At 45.5% G+C, this 22,177-nt stretch overlaps 1 protein-coding gene and 1 pseudogene across 1 annotated transcript in view; both read left to right on the forward strand.

Annotated features, from left to right (window-relative positions):
- Window positions 1–907: 907 nt before the first annotated feature.
- LOC115091378 lies at window positions 908–1,028 on the forward strand (annotated as a pseudogene).
- A 10,266-nt stretch (window positions 1,029–11,294) lies between these two features.
- The window catches only part of RAB11FIP4 (RAB11 family interacting protein 4), a 351,994-nt gene continuing 341,111 nt past the window's right edge, over window positions 11,295–22,177 (forward strand). The window contains exon 1 of the mRNA XM_029600704.1: window positions 11,295–11,567. Within this exon, the coding sequence (XP_029456564.1) occupies window positions 11,427–11,567 (141 nt within the window). The 5' untranslated portion in view covers window positions 11,295–11,426. The remainder of the gene's footprint in view (window positions 11,568–22,177) is intronic.

Genomic DNA, 22,177 nt, shown 5'->3' on the forward strand with positions numbered 1-22,177 from the left:
GGTTTTCCTATTGTTTCAGGGACCCCTCGAAATGCAACGAAATAGGAAATATCGTCTATATTTCCTATTTCGTTGCAAATGAATGCACATCCCTACTGTGTACAATTCTGGTCGCCGCATCTCAAAAAAGATATAGTTGCAATGGAGAAGGTACCGAGAAGGGCAACCAAAATGATAAAGGGGATGGAACAGCTCCCCTATGAGGAAAGACTAAAGAGGTTAGGACTGTTCAGCTTGGAGAAGAGACGGCTGAGGGGAGATATAATAGAGGTGTTTAAAATCATGAGAGGTCTAGAATGGGTAAATGTGAATCGGTTATTTACTCTTTCGGATAATGGAAGGACTAGGGGGCACTCCATGAAGTTAGCATGTAGCACATTTAAAACTAATCAGATAAAGTTCTTTTTCAGTGAGTGCACAATTAAACTCTGGAATTTGTTGCCAGACGATGTGGTTAGTGCAGTTAGTGTAGCTGTGTTTAAAAATGGATTGGATAAGTTCTTGGAGAAGTCCGTTACCTGCTATTAATTAGGTTGACTTAGAAAATAGCCACTGCTATTACTAGCAACAGTAACATGGGATAGACTTAGTTTTTGGGTACTTGCCAGGTTCTTATGGCCTGGATTGGCCACTGTTGGAAACAGGATGTTTGGCTTGATGGACCCTTGGTCTGACCCAGTATGGCATGTTCTTATGTTCTTAGGAGGCAATATTGGCACAATTCTATTGCCCTGGTCTACATAAATAAGTCCAGTTGTATTGCTGGTCCTGCCCTACTTGCTAACTCATCAAGCCTGCTGGGGTATGGGCAGCACCTCTCATACTAATTCCTATAGTCGAGACCCCTTTTCTTGTGGGACCACTAGAGATATCTACTTGAGGAAATAAGTACCTCCTCATCATTCTGGCCTATGGCCATACTGCCCTGAATATGCCTGATCTCATCTCATCTGATCTCAGAAACCAAGCAGTGTTGGGCCTGGTTACTACTTGGATGGGTGTCCTGGGAATGCTAGGTGCTGTAGGCTATTAAAAAAACTAGAGTGGTAAACAAAAGAGAACTCAGATCTGCTATGTAAACCTTCTGAAGAAGTGGGTTCCACAGATGTGTGGTCTGGAACTGCACAGACAGCTGTCTTAAAGCAGCTGGTGAAGCAAAACAAGGAGATCTTCTTGAACCTGCCTGGTGCAGCATGGTGCTGCACAACACCTCCTGGAGTTGTTGTGCAGCACCAACCCTATAGGATTCTTGATGCCAGATCTGTGTCATTGATATTGAAGTGAAGGAGATGTTCCAGATCAGAGTTATAGAGGAGTTAACGATTGATCCTCACCCATAATGTTGATGCTGAAGACAGATGGCAGCATAAGGTTCTGCATTGACTTTAAAAGGGTCAACGAGGTCTCAAAGTTTGACATATACTTGATGCCTCGAGTGGATGAGCTGATTGTATGTTTGTCACTACCCTGGGACTTACAAAAGGGTATTGGTAGGTGACTCTCACACCAGCAGCAAAGGAAAAGACTGTGTTCTTTTCGCCCGGGAGACTTTTCCAGTTCACTGTCTTCCCTTTTGAACTCCATGGTGCTACTGCAATGTTTCAGCGCTTGATCGACTGCCTGCTCCGCCCACATCAAGGGTACGTAGCCACCTATTTGGATGACATCATGGTGTATAGACCAGATTGGAAGACACACCTAAGCCAACTCCAGGTCATGCTAACCAGTCTGAGGAAAGCAGAACTGACGGACAAACCTAAGAAGTGCTTCCTAGGGGGGGAAAAGTCCAATATCTTGGCTATACCATGAGGAAGGGCAAGGTTCATCCACAGACCTGGAAGATCAAGGTGATCACCCAGGTACCAGTCCCACAAGCAAAAGCTAAAGTGAGAACATTCCTAGGCATCACAGGGTTTTATAGAAGATTTATCCCCAATTATTCAGAGAAGGTGGAGCCTCTCACAAGGCTATTGGTGAAGAAAGCACCGGAGAAGATCCAGTGGTTAGCTGAAGCAAAGAAGGCCTTCTGAGCTCTGAAAGAGGCGTTATGCTCTGAACTGGTCCTGATAAGTCTGGACTTCACCGAATCCTTCACAGTGTAGACCAATGCTTCAAAAGTAAGCTTAGGGGCAGCCTGGCCAAGAACATCCTGTGGTATACATTAGCCGGAAGCTGATGCCACAGAAAAGGTGTTGTTATTCAACCATCGAGAAAGAGGCCTTGGCAGTCAAGTGGGCCTTAGAAGCCTTGCACTACTACCTGCTGGGACAGCAGTTCATGCTTGTAATGGACCACCAACCACTCCTTTGGATAAATAGAAATAAGGAGTCCAATGCGAGGATGATGAGATGGTTCCTGGCCCTACAGCCAATCAACTACAAAATACAACATAGGGCACGAAAGGAAAACACCAATGCACATTTCTTGTCCCAAGAGGTGCCCTTGGCAAGTGCTCACCTAAATAAGGGTGAGCTGAGGGGGAGGATAAGTGAGAGAGTCTATAGGAAACTCCCTCAGACCACCTTAAGGGACCGGGCACAGTTGTCTCACTCAGTCTTCCTTAAGATCCAGACTCGCAAGGAATCCTTGGTGAAGGGAGGATCCTCTCATCAGTACAAGAATGTAGGGCCTAGAAGGGTTAGAGAAGCCCCGAGGAGCATACAGAAACCCATTTTATGTGTGCTACCTGAACTTATGGTGAGCTGCATATGTTTGTTTAACTTTTCTTTCACTATAAATAAATTGTAAATAAAGAAAACGGCCAAAGTCTGCCTCCTTATTCCTTTTGGCTGTTTCCCAAGCCACTATTGCCAAGTTACCACAATCTAAGAACATAAGAAATTGCCATACTGGGTCAGACCAAGGGTCCCTCAAGCCCAGCATCCTGTTTCCAAAAGAGGCCAAACCAGGCCACAAGAACCTGGCAATTACCCAAACACCAAGAAGATCCCATGCTACTGATGCCAGTAATAGCAGTGGCTATTCCCTAAGTCAACTTGATTAAAGGCAGTTAATGGACTTCTCCTCCAAGAACTTATCCAAACCTTTTTTAAACCCAGCTACACTAACTGCACTAACCACATCCTCTGGCAACAAATTCCAGAGCTTAATTGTGCGTTAAGTGAAAAAGAATTTTCTCCGATTAGTTTTTAGTATTTAGTCATTTATCTCCTACTTCTTCTTATAGTATCTCCCCTCATCTCCAAATCTTCAACAGATATCCATGGGCCATTAATGTGGTCCCTCTCCTCTCCTTCTTCCTCCTCTCGCAGGGTGGCTGGAAGTCTTCCTCTCCTTGGTTATTGGTGATCTCAGGTTCCCCTTGCGGGAAGGGAACCTCTCCCATTGAATTGAAGAGCAAACTTAAATAAGCTTAACTGAGTCCAAAAGGATTTGGCACGTCTAACTCTACTACGTAATCGAAGATTAAGGAGTGGAATGAGAGGGTGGAAAGAAACTCTCATTCAAAACAAAGACCTCCATGGAGTTTGAAGATAAGTCAGAGACCAGCGAAAGACATGCTGTCTCTTCGAAAGCAAAAAGGGATTCATGAGAGTAAAATGATAATCCCTCTGTCTAAACTAACAGGCAGTTCCATTGCTCGCCTCCACATGGGGGAGCTGCAAACTCGCTATCCCTAAACTGTATCTCTCCATATCAAATGGTAAAATCCTAACAAACTCTAGTAGGGGACTAACAGAAACCCAGCACATATTTTATGACTTTTATTTCATTCCTCAGATGAAATAAGGGTAATTTTTTGAAGCTTTTCTAACTTAGCTCCCACCATTATGAATCTAAACAAACTGGGTTTCTGCTCTGTTGATAGGCATGGTGAATGGGACCAAACCATTATGCTATATAAGTCATCGGAAATCCAGGCACATCAGTATGACTCTCCCCTCTGCCATTGACTCTCTTGATTCTTTAGCCTGGGGCAGATCATTGCATGCCGTAGCACTTTTTACACAGCACATGGACACCTCTGGGTGTAAACTTACACCAGGCCTGGCTTTGTCAATAAGCATACTAGGTCTGTGCCTAGGGTGGAAAAAATGTGGGGGCAGCAGGCTGCCTGAAGGATTGAGGCCTTCCTGCAGTGATGAATTTCACTCAGCAGAGAACAACTCTCTGCTTCCTTATGCAGCTGCAGAGAACAGGTGGGAGAAGGAGAGTCTGGAGCAAAGGGGAATAATTTTGGGGAGGTTAGGAGGGACTAAGCGGGAATCATTGAGGGGTGAAGAGAGGGGCTGGTAGATGAGAGAAGGTTGACTGGGGTGCATATGTCTGTATATGAGAGAGAGAGAGAGGAATGGGGAGAACGGAGTCAGTGTTTGTGTGTGTGACATAGAAGGGATTGGTGTTGGGTGTATGTATATATACCAGATTGATTGGGAGGTTAGAAAGGGCATGCAGGATAGGTGCATAATGGGGACACCTCCCTCCTCCTGTCCCCTCCATAATTCATATCCTCTGTCCCATGATCTTGGATTCTATCCCTAGGATCTTTGAACCTCCATTCCATGCTACCTCTCTCTTCTCCCACCCCAATCCCAAATCTTCCAGCCCCTGATCCCTGCCTACCTCTTCCCATTCTCCCCATCCCTAGTCCACTCTCGCTTTCCTCCCCCGTCTCTGGTTCTCTCTTCTTCTCACTCACCAATCCCCTGTCCTTTCCCCCATCTCCTTCCCATCTTTGAGATTTCCTACCTGTACTAACACGTGAGAAATCTTTTCCTCATACAATAAAAGCAAAATAAATTGTACAGACACAAGTAAGGGTGGAAAAAAAACCTAAATCCATCACTGATATACCCATATACCTGACTCCAAGCTCTCTTTTCCACCTAGGTCATGAAGGAGTATCTAGAGGCAGTTCTATCATTAGGACAGATGAGGCAACCACATCAGGCAGCAAAATTTTGAAGGTTGTAAAAAGCACCCCCCACCTGGGGCAACTGCCTCACCTTGCTGAAGACATGTGATTACCGAAGTGCCCGCAGGATTCCAAAGAGATGCCTGCCGGGGCCGCAGTAGACCTCATCCTGTTATGGATGAAGAGAGTCCCAATGGTGCTATGGTAGACCCCATCCTACTGCAGCCAAGAAGAGAGGGGGAGGCCCTGAGAGAGAGAGAATGTGTGTGTGAGCGCGCACGTCTGCATAACAGAGAGTGAGAGCCTGTATGTGTATGAGAAAGTGAGAAGATGTGTGTGAGAGAGCCTGCATGCATGTGTAATGCATGAAGTAATGCATGTTTTAATAGGGATGCATATTTGTTTTTAAATGAAATGAAAAACATGATGAAACCCAGTGATTCATTTAATTTAAAAACAAAAAAAGAATAAAAACCCTCCAAAATGATTTTTTTTCACTGACTTTCATTTCTAGGGGAAGATATACTGCTAAGGATCAGAAGGAAAATTTGAAGCGGAAGTTCATAGGCTTGTTTACCCTATTGGAGTCTTTGTGAAGAGGAGGAAAGAGAAACATGGGAGGTGTGTATATGAATTATGTTTTTTTGGTCAGGAGGTAATTATTGTAACTATTGTTGTGAATAAGCTGTTTTAGTGGACCCTTGGGGCGACCTGCAAGAGATAAGGTGTTCTAATGTCTCTTGATATGAGCAGGTCGGGAGGCAGATATCTGGCAGGACGTAGACGATGCTCTTCACCCTGGAAGCTTGTGCTCCCCCGGGAGGAGCCCGTAGGAGCCCAACCGCTGGGACTTAGGTGGCTTCACCCTTGGAAGCCGAAGCTCCCCCCAGGAGAAGCCCGTAGGGGCCCGGCCGCTGGGACTTAGGCGGGTAGTGGATAAGGACAGGTAAAGCGAGTACTGGAACCGGACTGGAGCTGAAGCAAGACAGGTACTGGCAGCGGACTGGAGCTGAGGCAAGACAGGTACTGGCACCGGATGGGAGCTGAAGCAAGACAGGTACTGGAACCGGGCAGGAGCTGTAGCGGAGACCGGAGCACCCCCGGGAGGGGCCCGCAGGGGCCCGACCACTGTAGCAAGAAGGCAGGAACTGTAGCAGGTAGGCAAGCACTGTAGCAGGCAGGCAGGCAGGCACTGTAGAACACCTCGGGGCCTGGAGCAACTAGGGACCACGGTGGAACCCGGTTGCAAGGCCCCGAGTGGGAGCAGACGCTGGGGTTAAATGCCCGACGGCGTCTGACGTCATCGAAGAGGGAGGAGCATCGCGCAGCGGGAAACGGGCTATTTCAGCCCCCTTCCTGCGCGCACGTCTAGGGAAAGGGCGTTCCCGGGGAGGCCTCCGCAGGAACGCCGCCGGCATCTGCGCCGCCGGGGCCGGCGAAGGGCAGGTAAGGCCCCGGTTGCGACCGGGACCGTAACAACTATTGCAATCACTTAATCTGAAGCAGTGAGGATATGAGGGTATCATAAGAAAAGGAGAAAAACATCAACAAATGAAAGGGAATAGCAATGAGAGAGACCCGATGGGGAACCCTGCCCCCCCCCCCCCCCCCCGACGTCATCAAGGGCAGCACCGACCGTTGAACGGCGCCTTGCCACCGGGTGCCCGCGAACTGGGAGCCCGTCCGCCATCTCTGGGCACCCTGCAGCACATCTCCACTGCCATGAGAAAAGAAAAGGAGAAAAACATCAACAAATGAAAGGGAATAGCGATGAGAGAGAGAGAGAGAGACCCGATCGGGAGCCCCGCCCCCGACGTCATCAAGGGCAGCACCGACTGTTGAATGGCGCCTTGCCACTGGGCGCCGCACGCCATGCGTCGCGCACCGAAGGGGCACAACAAAGGGGGCTCTCCACTTTGTGCACCCCTTAGGGCAATCCATAGTGCAAGTTCCAGTTAATATCTTTGCAATTGGATGTCTCTCTTTTTGTTTAATATGCTTCCTGTTATGCCTTTTGCTCAATTGTTAAAAGTCTTGCAATTTGAACTTTGTAAACCGTTATGATGGCTTTACCGAATGACGGTATATAAAACTCAACAAATAAATAAATCATTTGTTGTTTTTATTGTTGTTTGTTTTATTTATGAATTTTTTAATTCTGTGCCACATTGTGCTAAGGATGATGCGCGGCACGTGCATTTTTTAAATAAATAAACGCAAGAAAGGGCGTATGTAAGGGGGGTGTGTGGGTGAGAGAGACAGGATAAAGTTTGTGCTGCCCTTCTCCCCTTTCCCAATACACAACCAACTCAGGGTGACTGGAAATCAAAAGATCCCAGGAAGCCCCTTATTATCATGTCTACATAGCTAAGCATGTCCCCTATCAGAGTAGGGTCCTTCAGGCAAACAATAGAAGTGAATACCAGAAAAGTCAGGTCCAGTTGTCAATATCCCTGGCTACCCTCACTCTAAGCCTAGAGGAACTCTTTGTCTTACTATATTTTAGGGATGTGCGTTTATTTAAAATAACATAGGCAATGTCAATGATAGAAAAAAACATGAAATTTTGTTTTATTTTCTATTGTTTTTAGTATGCACTATTTACAAATAGTGCGCACTGGTTTCCCTGACAAACATGCCACCCCAGGGGACCCTGGAGACTCCCTGTACTAACACCACCACTATTGAACCCTCTGCTGCCCTAGAGGCAGCTGAAGTTCTCCCAGTAGAGGGGATAGCTGTGAGGAACCTTAGTGCAGTCTCGCCCCCAACCCCTCCCCTTTGTTGAAAAGTAGTCCACCCACTCTCCGGATCCCCTTCCCCCAGACTTACTCAATTTGCCCTGGTGCTCTAGTGGGGGTCTGGAACGACACTCTACATTCCAGACACGATGGCCACCATTTTCCAAACTGGTGCTGGCAGCTCCTGTCATTTAATAGGGACAAAAGGTCAGGTAGAGCCATTTTGGAACATGGTGGGTGATGGGTCCGGAGCATAGGGTATAGCTCTGGGCCCCCACTAGACCACTAGGGCAGATTGAGTAAGTCTGGGGGGATCAGGAAGGTGGGCAAGCTGACTTTTTTTTGGGGGGGGGGGGGGGAGGCTGCTTTTCAACAAAGGGAAGGGTTGAGGGGCTGCACTAGGTTCCTCACAGCTATCTCCTTTATTGGTAGAACTTCATCTGCCTCCAGGAGTGGCAGGAAGGAGGGATGGGGGTCTTCAGAGACCCCCGGGTGGGATGTTTGTTAGGGCCAATTGGGGTTTTCCCGGTTTGACACAAACATTTTTTCCTGAACAACGTGAGATAAAAATAAAACGATATTTTTTGGCCTGAACACCCCTATCATGTTTCCCTCTTCCTCTTCTCACAAAGCCCTCCAGTAGGAAAAACAAATCTATTAACTTCTGCTTCCAAACTTTCCTTCTCATCCTCTGCGGCACATCCTCCCACAGAAATGAAAGTCAATGAAAAAAGGAGTTTTTTTTATTCCTTTTTGTTTTTAACATGAAATGAATCACTGGGCTTCATCATGTTTTTCATGTCATTTAAAAATGAATGTGCATCTCTATGCATTACTTCATTGTCCTTTTTTGAACCAGTTTTTATAAGCTTTGTTCTCTGTTGCTGCCACTTGCATTTTCTTTTCCACTGTTAAATATGGCAGCAACTCCCGCACTGTGAGTGCTGTTGTGATAGGGAACTTCCAATTAATATAATTATTGGAATCTAGCTTTGAAATCACGCTCATAATGCCTGATGCTGATTGAATTTGAACGGCTGAGTCTATAATTACTTGCTGCCCAGTCATTCACGCCACTAGTAACTGTCTGTCGTGTGCCGTGGGGATCTGTACCTGGGACCAGTGCTTTATCAACATATTCACAAATGACCTGGAAAAGGGAATGAGTGAGGGGACCAAAATCTGCAGACCACACACAATTTTTCAAAGTTGTTAAAATAGCAGCAGATTATGAGGAACTGCAGAAGGATCTTGTGAGCAGGAGACTGGGCATCTGAATGGCAGATGAAATTTAAGTGTGGAAAAGTGCAAAGTGATGCACATAGGGGAAAACATAACTCCGGCTACAGGTGCACAGTGCACAAGAAAAGGACCTTGGAGTTCTTGAAATAAAAAGGATACATTATCTTCAGCTCAGTTTGTGGCTGTGGTTAAAAAGGCAAATAGAATAATTATGGATTAATTATGTCCTCGGGTCCTCATGTATTATTTATTTCTTATATGTTATGTTTTACATTGTATGTGTTTTCTTGTTGGGGTTGCTGCAGTATTTCTGTAAGCGTAAGTTGATTTGCTTATGTTAATATTATGAAATAAATATAAACATTAAAAAAAAAAAGCAAACAGAATGTTAGGAATGATCCAAAAAGGAATGGAGAATAAAATGGAAAATATCATATTGCCTCTGTATTGATCTATGGTGCGACTGTGTCTTGATGCAGTTCTGGGCACTCCATCTCATGAAAGACATAGCGGAACTAGGAAAGGTGCAGAGGAGGGTGACAAAAATGATAAAGGGGATGGAACATCTCTCCTATGATGAAAGGCTACCTAGGGAAAAGGACAGAGCTGATATAGGACATGACAGGCATCTATAAAATACGAGTGAGGTGGAACACATAAATATAGGACAGATATTTACATTTTAAAATAATGCTAAAAGAAGGGGGACAATCCATGAAACTATCAAATGGTAGGAAATATATATTTTTTTTCCACAGCGCACTCTCAAGCTGTTGCTGTTGACTAACATACAGGTCAATACAGTAAAGTGCGGCCGCGGTTACCCTGCTCCTAACCCGCTATCTACTCACTTTTCAGCCACGTTAGTCCAACCCGCGATACACTATCCCCTTTAACCTACTCTTACTGCGTCCTTAAATCACCGGGTAACCCCTTCCGCCCGCAGCATGTATATTACAAGTAAACGATCGAATTAGCTATTCCCTCCCATACAGTAATGCGTGCCCCGACTATCGCTTTTTTACCCTGCTGTTTTGCCGTGCGTTTAACCTGCTAACTTACTGCCTACCCTTACCCCTGCATTAGAGGCAGGGGTAAGGGTAGGTGGCAAACTTTTCCCCAGCCCCAGCTCACCTGCCCTGGCCGCGTCCATGGGTGCTGGCCTCCGGGGCAGCCCCAGTCCTCTCCCCTCCTCCCGAAGCAACGAAAGCGGGAAAAAGCGAAAAAAAAAAAGTTGCAAGAGAGAGACGTGACGTCACATGCCGTGACGCCAAACGTCGTGATGTCACGCCTTGAGCGGCCCAATTGCACGCACAGGGGCCGCTTTCGCCCGTGCGATGCGTCCATCTTCGTGGGCAGCTGGAGGCAGGGGAGCCGCGGTTGTCTTCGGCGATGTCCGTCTCCAGAGGGGGGCTGCAAAAAAAGTAAGTCGCTTCGTTGCTTTACACTGCCAGTCCTCTCTCCCCTCCTCCTGAAGCAAGGCTGCTTTTTGCGCCTTGCTCCGGGAGGAGGGGAGAGAGGACTGGCAATCCCGAGTGTAGGATTGCCCGTCCTCTCTCCCCTCTCTCTCTTGCTACTTTTTTTTTTTTCGCTTTTTTCTGCTTTTGTTGCTTGCTTCAGGAAGAGGGGAGAGAGGACTGGCAATCCCGAGCGTCGGAGAACCGTCCACTTCCTGGTACCTGTCATTTCAAATGTCATTTGAAATGACAGATACCAGCGTGTCTGTGAAGCGTTAGGCCAGCGCACCCAGGATACTGTATAGCGCTCTATACAGTAAAATGGGTTGCGTGGGCCTAACACTTCACGGACGCTTCTTAGACGCAGCTTGCATTTGCAAGCTATTTACATACAGTATCGAGCAGTAGGTGAGCTGGACTGTGCGTGCGGCAACCGCGGGTGCGCCCAGCACTAACGCAGCTCTTCCTACCGCTCCTTACTGTATCGGCCTGATAGCAGGGTTTAAGTGAGGTTTGGGCAAGTCCCTGAAGAAAACTCCTTGAAGCATTGCAATCCAGTTAGACTAAAGAACGCTACTGCTGTCCCTGGGAGCGAGTAAAAGGAAATCGATTTACTTTTTTTGGGATCTGCCAGAGACACCTGTGTGCGCCCCACCGGCCGCTGCCAACGACTGGGCGCCGAGTTGGATGGACCTATTTGCTTAGCTCCGTTGCGTTTACCCGAACACTTCGGTAGCCCAACAACGCTCTTTCTCTGGGCCCAGCACCTTTTAGTTAGAGGACAGGAGGAAGACACAGCCTGAGTGGGGAAACGGTTTAAGCCAGAAGCAAAAGATAATAAAAAAAAAAAAAAAAAGGGGTGGACAGCGACGAGCAAGGCTGGTCCAGCTTTGCAGGAGACGAGGGGAGGCTGTGATAGGTCAGTGCGGTGGCCTCCCCCTCCCCCCTCCAGCGGCGGGCAGCGCGCGTGATGTCACCCGGCTGCTGTTTCTCCCCGGCTGCAGCCGATCATGGCGGCTGAGGCTCCGCTGCTGCCGGGGGCGGCAGCGCGCTAGGTCTGCCGCTGCTCGGCCCCCGGGGAGGGGGGGGGGGGGGGGCGCCGGCGGCAGCATGGACGGCGAGCCGGAGAACCTGCTGCGGTTCTTGCGGAAGCTGAAGCAGGTCTTCGACGTGTGCGACGAGGATGCCGACGGCTTCATCCGGGTGGAACATTTCGTGGACCTGGGGCTGCAGTTCGGCCAAGGAGAGGAGGTGAGCGGGGGGGCGGGGGGGGGAGCGGTAGCGCCGTCCCAAGCGGGAAGAGAAAGCAAGAAGAAAAAAAAAAAAAAAAAAGCCCCGATCTGGAGATTCAAAAAGACAGACAGCATCCCCCCCCACCCCCCCACCCCCTTTCCTTGGAATAAGTCATTGACATTGATGCCCCCAAAATGTAATCTCCATTCTTAAAAACATTCTGGGGTCTGCGTGTTTACTGGAGAAACGCAATTTTGAGATAATCAGACGTGTTAATAGCGATTGTCAGTGTGGCTTTTGCAAGTACCACCCATAGTTCTCCTGCCCCCCTCGAACAAGTCATTTCATTCCAGCCCACCTGCTGCAGACTCCAGGCAATGCCAACAACTAATTAACTCAAGCGCAAGAATCCCTCTTGTTTACCTTTTGCCTATAATATGTCTGTCCTTTCTAGGGGAATTAGGGAAGACCTGGTTGTGAGCCCTAAGTTTATTTATAGTACCCTGGGATCGGTGGACGTGGTGTTTATAAATCTCCGACATCAGTTGCTTATTGCCCTACAAACTCTATTTTCCTGGGGGCATGCTCCCGGGCTTGCACTGTTTGTTTTACATCCCCCTTATGCTACTTGGCTGCTATGATCTCCTGGTAGATTATTTTCTGTCTTGTCATACCTAGGAATCCTCTTAGGAGTCCCTTGTTTTCTGCTTTCTTGCTCCCATCGCGGTTAGGCGCATGATTTGGAAGGGAGGTTCCCTGCCTATCCCGGGCACCTGTCACCAGCCCCCCTTCCTGTGCGCTGTATTTCGCAGGGGCTTGGCTGGTTGTAGCAACTGAGAGGGTTCCTATCAGTTTTTGATAGACTCCGGATCTATTCCTTGCCCTCATGATAAGTTGCATCACTCAAGGTGATGCTGGGAATCCGATTCAGCGCACGGAGCACTTAAGTTCCAGGATATTAATGCAGGTCAAAAGCAGCTATCGCAGCTGGTATATGGACATGACAGGTTGAATTGTTGAACTGCTTCTCTCACACACACACACACACTGCCTTGCCTGTTAAAACACCAGCAAAAGTAAAAGGGAGGGCAGAGCATCTACGAATCTTCCTCAGGTGTTAACGTTTTCTAAAACAGATTTTTTTTTATTAAGTGCTTGACCCTTCCACAAGTTCTGATTTAAATAATTCTCCTTGTTGAAGAGAGCTGCTCTTCTCACAGCTTTGCCACCAGGGACCAATAAAACCAAAAGGCTAGCATCGTTTAAAAATTGTCCCTAGTTAGGGTTTGGAAATCATTTTTTTTTTTAGAATAAGTTTAGATATTGTAGTGAAAAGGTGACTATTTCATCAAGGCTGGTCCTCGAGAGCCCTATACCAGTCAGGATTTCAGGATGACCCTAACAAATTTAAACGAGTCACGTTTGCATATGCCCTGCCTCAACTGTATGCAGATCTATCTCATGCATATTCATTAGGGATATCCTGAAAATCAGACCAGTTTGCTGCCCTTGAGGACTGAAGGGTCTCAAGTTCAAGGGTAGATTGTGGGGAAAAAGTCATCCAGGAAGGAGGCAGAGGAGAGGAAAGCATGCAGGAGGGGGCGGAGGCTCTCTCCCTCCCCTTCACCATCTCACCAGTGTTTCAGTCTCCTTCCTTCCTCCTCACCTGTGGTTCCTGTTAGCTTCAGCCCTTTGCACACCAGGCTCCTCTCTCCACACACACACCTGGCTGACCCATTCACCCACTTTCCAAATGCCTTTCAGTGCTTAGTCTTTCACTAGATTTTTCCTTTAGCCACATGTCTACAGTAGGCTCCTCTTTTGCAACTGGTTAGTTTTCTAACCCAATCTCTTGTTTTTTAGTTTGTAAATGTGATCAGCACTTACATCACTTCAGATTCTCAGACCAGTGCAAAAAGATGCGAGCAAAAAAACAGCCGCTCCTACTGAACGCCCGTTTTCCTAACGCACGCAGAGCCACATGTCTTTTACTCCCGATGCAATATTCAAATAAGAAAGAAATTGGAGTGGTACACAAAAAGGGTGTGCTAGGGGGAAATGTGCATTTCTGGCACTCAAAAGTATATTGCATCGGGCGCACGGACATCTAAACTGTGCGTTCGTATCAAAAGTGCATTGTTTACACAAAGTTATGGAAATCTGCAATGCCTCTTTACCAAAAGTAAAGGAATCACCCACGGTTTTGTAAGGTGTCCTTTAGTTAATCATCATGCTACACTCCACTAGTCCCTCTATACATTTTTTATTTTTTGTTCTAACCCCAAATAACTAAATCTTGTACTAATCTCTCTAAATAATCCTACCCTACAAAGGGGCACATTTACCGCAACATAGAGGGCCACAATTTTATATTTCTCATGAGCCCTTGTCTGCGAGTAAACTTTACTCCACCTTCAGAGCTGGAGTTAATTTTCCCACATAAAAAAAAAAAAAATGTGCGTTGGGCACCCAGTCTTCTTTGGGTGCACTTTCCTGCACTGGGCGATAATAGCTAATGTCTTTATTTCCGTTTAATTTACCTGCGTTGGGTGCTGTCCAGTATGCATTTGTTGGGACACGCGTTTTGAAAGCACTAATATCCTTGCTGCATCATTGGCTAATTTTATGCACGCAGAGCGCACGCTCACCCAAGAGTAAAACTATGTGCTTGGCTGGACACGCCTTTATTGCATTGGCCTGTCTGTTAGGCCCGCTTACATCCCAGTGCACCGTGTTTGCATGTAGCCTGGAAGAGCAAACCCTTCTTCCACCCTCCGTCCCCACTCAGCCACCTCTTTGCAAATGCCATAACTTGCATTGAGTTGTGGTTGACCTGAGATGGAGGCATGGCTTGGGGGAGGGGTATGCACAGCAACTTTCTCTCTTCCACACCCCCCCCCCATACCCATACACATTCTCTCTCCCCTCCCACTCCCCCAGGGATGATTTCAGCACCCTCTTCCTTCCCTGGCCCCAAGAGCTCTCCCCCACCCTAGGCAGAAGCACTCAGGGCTTGTGCGAGGAAGCTCCCTCATCCTTTGCTTCCGGCTCCAGCCCCCTTCCCTTCCAGGGAGCCTGCAGGGGAAGAGGAGGAGAGGGAGTGAGGCAGAGGCTGGAAAAGTCAGAAGAAGAGTCACTCTTCTCCCTGTCCAGCCCATTCCCTCCTGTCTTGCAGGGAGGAAAGGAGAGGGGTGAAATTTGAATGGACAGGAAGGAGCAGAGCAAGGAACTACTCTGTTCCCTATTCCATCCCCTCCCCTCCTGCTTCTCCCCACTCTCAGGGAGCCTGGCACACCTGCCCACCAGGGAATGTATGATTTTACTCCCTTCCCACCAATAGGACAATCTGCCCCAGTCGGGTTAGAGGTTTGGCATGGGAGAGAGCGAACTCCGAAAGTCAGGGGAGGATTTCCCTCAGAATATCAGCTTATCATCTCAGAATACTCTTCATAGATAGTGTCTGCAATATTTTACCGTGTATGGCTGAGGGGAAAAGTGGAATCTGAAGAAAACGAAACCCCAACAGCTTCCCCCTTACATTGGTTTTTTTTTTGTTCGTGACCTGTGAGTGGGCTCCGTCTCTCACGGACAACTTACGTTTACGTTCTCATCACTGAAACCTCAGCACTTTGTCAACAAGAAAATGGTTTTCTTGAAATACAACCATAGCAAATGCCTTTACTTGTTGACAGATGTCATGTTTGTTTGTTTGTTTTTTTTAACAAATACTGCACATGTTTTCAAATGTTTAGTTTGCAAGTGTGTCAACACATACATGGTTTGGTTTTTTTTTTGTTTTAGTGGATAGATTCACACTCACTAGCTTTTGCAGGCCTTCCTTTCAGACGGGGAAAAGGTTTTCATTCCTTAGAATTCCAGAACTCCCCTATTCCATACACAACTTGGAGCCCTTCCACATCAGACCCTCCATTAATTAGAGCTCATTCTTTAAACCTCAGAACTAGACACGATTGGTCATCGCTGTCTTCACTGTTAGCCCCTGCAGGAAAAAGCAAGACGAATGGGGGGACACGCATTGTCTGTAGGGCGGGGGGGGGGATGAGACTTATCATGATGCCAACGACCCATTGGCCAATGGGTTTCCATAACAACACTTCCAGGTTATTTCACATGAAACATCAGTCAGGAAACACCGTAGCAATGCTGGCAGTATGCCTGTAGCTTTCCGGACCTGGGAGAAATGGCGCTGAAATATCTAGGGAACATTGAAAATGTGTGTGTGTGTGTGTGTGCTGACTAACAGTGAGAAAAAGCTGGGAGCCTGGATATTGTCTGCAGACTACAGAAGAATAATGTGTAATTTAGTGGTGAATCATTTGGCTTACAATTAAAAAAAAACAAACAATCAGCGCTTGGTTTCTTGTTGCTCAAAAGATATTGCTATATTTACATATCCACAGCTGAATATCTAAAGGTTTGGGAAATGGGGTGTTAGCTCAGCTTCCTGACAATGTACTGTATAGCTGTGCTATTCTGGAGAAAACATGTCAGATAGCAGGGATATGGTCATTTAAAACTGAAAACTAGGGTATGTGCATGGACAGGAAGACGGGTTACAGATTCCAACAAGAATTTGAAGCTCTGTAGAGGTCAGGGGTGGCTCTGTGCATGTGTGTATGCCTTTACAACAATGATATCTTGACACCTGCCCTGCCCCCTTCCCCAGGGTTAATCCTCAAATTCTAAATTTTATAGCAGCAGCTGCTTTGTTAAACAATTGTCTATGAGAGTTATATACTAGTTCACAGTGTTATATAGAGAGACGATTGCACTGTAGACAAGAAAGCATACCACTGATATTTTAATTAAAAAAAACAAACCAAAAAAACCCCAACAAGAACCAAATGCACCTCCCTTCATAAAAGGTAAGTATGAGGAGTGAAGATGCCTGAGAAACAGTCCCAGCGTGGGATAGCAGGGAGCAGCATAAGGGGTATGTGATTAGCAGATGACTGAAAGGCATGTCAAGCTATAGACACTGGCTGAATAAAACATGAATTTTACTAAGGGACAGTGATTATTCACTCAGACAGAATACCTCAGGTACTTTCAGTCTAAGCAGCGACTGGATGTCCTTTTTGCTGAAGGGCTTGAGTCAGCTGGAAGGGGAGCTGATAGCAGGGAACAAGAAACCCAGGAATTATGGGTCAGTCCTTGTCTAGTCTGGCATAGTAAAAGGTGTGATTCCCAGGTATTGTCCATACAGTATGTATGGATCCATGAGCAGCACTGTCAGCCTTCTCATCATTTTCACAGCTGGTCGGGGCCAGCTTAAGAACAGAGGATCTTTACATCTGTCTGTGTGCAGTTATACAGCCATACTACTATACTATATTTTGTATCCTGTCCATCACATCAGGGTATACATGGGAGAGTTCCTGGAGGCCATCAATTATTGCTTCATAAAGCTGTTGGTTATGGTCATGGAACCAAGAGTAGGAACTAAGGGCCTCATTTACTAAGCATTTTTCCCATAGACTCAGAATGGGAGAAAAGCCTTAGTAAATCAGGTTCTATATTAAATCTACTTCTCAGTGCAATGTAAGATTTGATGCAAGAGATAAAGGTGGTGGATTTGCTTGGCAACAGTGATAATAGTGAAAATACATTTGACAAAATCACTAGACAGTGAATACTATGGAAAACTACTGCTGTAGGGAGACTATGATAAAATGAGGAGATTTGTCAAGACAAAAATTAAAAGGAGAAATTCACAAGGTTAAAAACTTGCAGTAGGCAGGGATGTTAAATTGCTATCCTTGAAACCTAGGCAAAATGTATTCCATGCATTAAAAAAGGTAGAAGGAAAATCAAATGACTACCAGCATGTTTTAATTTTGAAGAGAAAAGAGGCAATTATAGCCAAAAGGGCATCTTTCAAAAATGGAAACAGACCCAAATGAGGAAAATAGGATAGTGCATAAGCATTGGCACATTAGATGTAAAAAAGTAATTAAGCAGGTTAAGAGAGAATTTGAAAAGAAGCTTGCCATAGAGGTAAAAACAAGCAATAAAGCCTATTTCAAGTACATTCAAAGCAAAAGACCTGTGAAGGAGTTAGTTGGGCGCTAGATCACTCCTTGGGACACACCTAACTAGTCAGGTGTACAGGATATCCACAGTGAATGTGCAGCAGAAGAGGACTAGAAGGCTCATCTGCATGTCCTACCCAGCAGCCCCCGGGAGAGGTCACTGCGAGCGAATCCAGGCTTCAGGCTCCACAGACCTAGCTTCCAGAGGTCCAGCACCCCCTTGTAGCAGAAGAGGATTGGAAGGCTCACCTGCATATTCTACCCAGCAGCCCCTGGGAGAGGACTCTAGAGGTCACCGTGAGCAAATCCAAGCTTCAGGCTCCACAGACCCAGCTTCCAGAGGCCCCATACCCCTTGCAGCAGAAGAGGATGGAAGCATGTGCCATCTCAAAGCTCCTTACTATAAGTTTACTAAACTGAAGGAGTTTAGTTCAGAACAAGAGTTAATAAGGTGGGTAATTAATATCTTGATTAATTGTAGTGTTTTGACGGTCATTGTCTTCTCAGGGGCTCTGACCGGGGGAGGGAGGCTAATCTCACTGAGGCCTACATTGGGGGGTTACCTGAGGGGCTTATCCCATATAAACACACAATTACTGGGATTATACCTGGTGGCTTGAACCCAGGGGTTTATTCCCTACACAAAGAGCACACACACACACTTTGATTCAGTACATCACGTTTCCAGATAGGAAAATAAGTTTATTTGAGCAATAGGAGGATAGAACAAATAAAATCAGATTGCACAGAAGAAGTAATGGTAGATAATAACAATTGCTACATATAGAAAGCTTACGTTTCCAAAGGATCAGCCTGTGCTCTCACGTCCAGCGCTCTCTCTTCCCTCTCTCTCTCTCTCTCCTTATACACTACAAATGTCCCTCCTGCTGATTTCTTATCAAATTTCAGGCACAATTGTGTGGCCTTCATTCTCTCTCTCAGGCTTTCTCATCATAGACTTAGTGGAATAACTAAGTAAACAGACTGCTGCCTGTTCGTAGACATTTCACAGTGCAAAACAGTAAATAGGCGTTCACTCAGAGGTTGGTTTGTGGCCTTCAAACTAGTCTGTGTCTGGGTGAAAACTCTGAATCCATATGGCCTAACCTCTATATACATCCTCAGCAAAAGTAACAAAAAATAACTCCAACATATGTGTACAACAGGTGCAGAGCTCCTAGCCCTCAGAGAATGAGTCCTATCTTTGGAGGCTAGAGTGGCAGACCTGGAGGAGCTAAGACAGAGAGGTATATAGAGACCTTCAGGGACATAGTAGAGAAGTCCCACCTCCAATCTGGCAGCCCCTGTACTGCCTTGGAGGAGAAATTCTCCTTCCAGGTGAACTATCATCTTGATAAGGCAGGAAGCAATCCTGTAGCTAGGACCTGCCCTCAAGATGATGTAGTATCCTCTTGCACAGAGAATAGTTCTCCAGGGACATGTGCCCAAGAGGGAAGAGTTAGGACAGCCATTGTAGTTGGTGATTCTGTTATTAGGAAAGTTGATAGCTGGGTGGCTGGTGGATGTGAGGATCGCTTAGTAACTTGCCTGCCTGGTTCGAAGGTGGCAGACCTCATGCATCATATAGATAGGATTTTAGATATTGCTGGGGAGGAGATGGCTGTGTTGGTACATGTGGGTACCAATGATATAGGAAAGTGTAGGATGGAGGTTCTGGAAGACAGATTTAGGATTTTAGGTAGAAAGTTGAAATCCAGAACCTCCAGGGTAGCATCTTCAGAAGTGTTCCCCATTCCACATGCAGGTCCCCAGAGGCAAGTAGAGCACTAGATACTCAAATCTTGGATTAGACGATGGTACAGAGAAGGGAGTTTTAGGTTTGTTAGAAATTGGGCATCATTTTGGGAAAGGGGGGCCTTTCCCGAAATGATGAACTCTACCTTAGAGTGGAACCAGGATGCTGGCACTATCCTTTAAAAAGGAGATAACGCAGCTTTTAAACTAGATGATGGGGGAAAGCCGACAGATGATCAGAAGCGCATTGTTTGGAATGATGAATCTTTGAGGGATACTAAGAAAACAAGGAAATTAGGGCATCCCAGTAGAAAGGTTGCAATAAATGCCAAAGTAGACCAGGTGCCTTTAAGTAAAGACCTAAATGATTCAATATTACCCTTGTCAACTGATGAGAAACTTGTTAATACAAACAAAAAACATACTTTGAAACGTCTGTATACAAATGCTAGAAGTCTAAAAAATAAGATGGGAGAGTTTAGTGTATAGCATTAGATGAAGAGGTAGATATAATTGGCATCTCAGAGACTTGGTGGAAGTAGAATAACCAATGGGACACTGTGATACTGGGTACAAATTATATTGAAATGATAGGGTGGATCAAATTGGTGGAGGGGTGGCACTATTTGTGAAAGAGGATATTGAGTCAAACAGGATAAAAATTCTGCAGGAAACAAAATGCAATGTTGAATCTTTATGGATAGAAATTCCAGGTGAAAAGAGGAATAAAATAGTAGTGGGGGTATCTTACCATCCACCTGGCCAGAATGAACAAACAGTCAATGAAATGCTAAAAGAAATTAAGGAAACTAACAAAATCAGCAGTACAGTAATAATGTGTGATTTCAATTACCCCAGTATCGACTGGGTGAATGTCACATCAGGATATGCTCTAGAGGAGTAAAGTTCCTAGATGAAATAAATGACTGCCTCATGGAGCAGCTAGTCCAAGAATCAACAAGAGGGGATTTGGTGTGACAGATAATAATGTTGGATCAACTTGGCCATAGCAAAAACAACATGATCAAATTTGACTTAATAACTGGAAGGAGGATACTAAAGAAATCTACTGTAACAGCATTTAACTTTCAAAAAAGTGACTATGATAAAATGAGGAAAATGGTTAGGAAAAAATTGAAAGGAGCAATTACAAAGGTTAAGAGTTTAGATCAGGTATGGACATTGTTTAAAAATACCATCTTGGGGGAGAGTGAGAAGGAGCAAGGAGTGTGGGCTGTCGGCTACCCCCCTCCCCGATACCTGCCAGTAAGGAGGGAATTCCTGTTGTCATCTGTGAGTTAAAGAGCTCATTATCCCCAGGACTTTGGAACAGCGACGGCAGGCTGAGAGGACGTGAGCACGCTGGAAGGGGCGTGCCCAGCTGTTTAAAATCATCAGCGGGGCGGCGCAGACACCGCCGGCATGACGCCTAAGCCGCGCGTGCCGAAGGGGCGCGTGGCTTAGTCCGGGAGAGTTTGGGAGTTTGGCCAGGAACTTTGTTTTTGCCCAATTTTCTTTGGATGGGGAAGAAAAGGAAAGCAAGGACTTTGACTTCATCTCCAGTACCTCAAGTGAGTACCGGCCCAATGGATCAACACGTGGTGAGGCAGAGGGTTGATCCTAGAGAGGACGTTATTGGGAGTCTATCTTTGGCTTCCATTAGTCCAGGAGAAGGACCTGTATTACCACCGCAGCCTAGTAAGAGCCCATCCACTGAACTGGTGTCAGACCTGGTAGGAATCCATCCCTTGGAAGTAAGCTTGGTTACCCAGGCTGGAAACCAAGGGATTGAAAAATCTTTTATTGAAGTATTATCTGGGGAATCTTTACCAGCTCTTTCTAGTAGCACTGTTAGAGATACTATGCCTGACAATGTTACATTAGCCGATGTATGGAAAATTATTTCTAAACTTGATAATAATATAGCTATAATGAATAGATCATTGTCCACTGTGATAAATCTTAATACTGAGAAAATAAATGAGCAAGGGATAAAAGTATCCGTATGTGAAAAAGAGATTTTGGATATAAAAGAGAAAATGCAAACTGTTCAATCATCGGGTAATACATTTATACATGATAGTGTAATTATCCATAAAGAATTGGAACGGATGGAAAATGTTTTGAAATTAAAAAATCTAAGATTGGTAAATTTTCCAATCACTCGTTTATTGTCACCATTAGAAATGTTTAAAAAATTTCTTAGAGAAGTATTAATGTATGAAGATGGGGAATTTCCAAAATTGTCAAAAATATACTATTTTATTAAGAAAAAGGAGAGAAATGTTCAAGATGGTGTTGCGGAGACTCCCCCAAGTATAGGTATTTCTACCTTTTTGGAAGAGTCTCTAGACATAATTGAGAATAGGGCTACTCTTTTTATATCATTTCAGTCAGAACAGGACAAAGATAGACTATTCAAAAATTTTTTCTTCACAAAGATGTCTCTTTCTGTGGTGCTAAAATCCAAATTTTCCCGGATGTAGCTAGAGCCACCCAAGCAAGGAGGAAAGCCTTCCTGACTTTAAAACCACGTGTGGTGGCTCTAGGGGCGTCTTTCTTTTTGAAATTTCCATGCGTATGCTATATTAATTATAAAGGGAAAAAGTTTGGTTTTTCAGACCCACTGCATTTAGAGACCTTTTTGTCAGATAAAACGGTATTAGAAAGTTGAATTTAGTTTTTTTTAGGTAAGGGTCCTTAAAGAGAATTAAAAGTCTCCAGTCTCCTTATATTTGTTAAGTCATCTAGTAATGGTTCCCAAGATTAAAGAGGGACCAATAGATGTTTTCTTTTTCCTCAAAAAATATGGAAGATCTC

Source organism: Rhinatrema bivittatum, chromosome 4 (genome assembly GCF_901001135.1).
Source record: "Rhinatrema bivittatum chromosome 4, aRhiBiv1.1, whole genome shotgun sequence".
NCBI lineage: Eukaryota > Metazoa > Chordata > Amphibia > Gymnophiona > Rhinatrematidae > Rhinatrema > Rhinatrema bivittatum.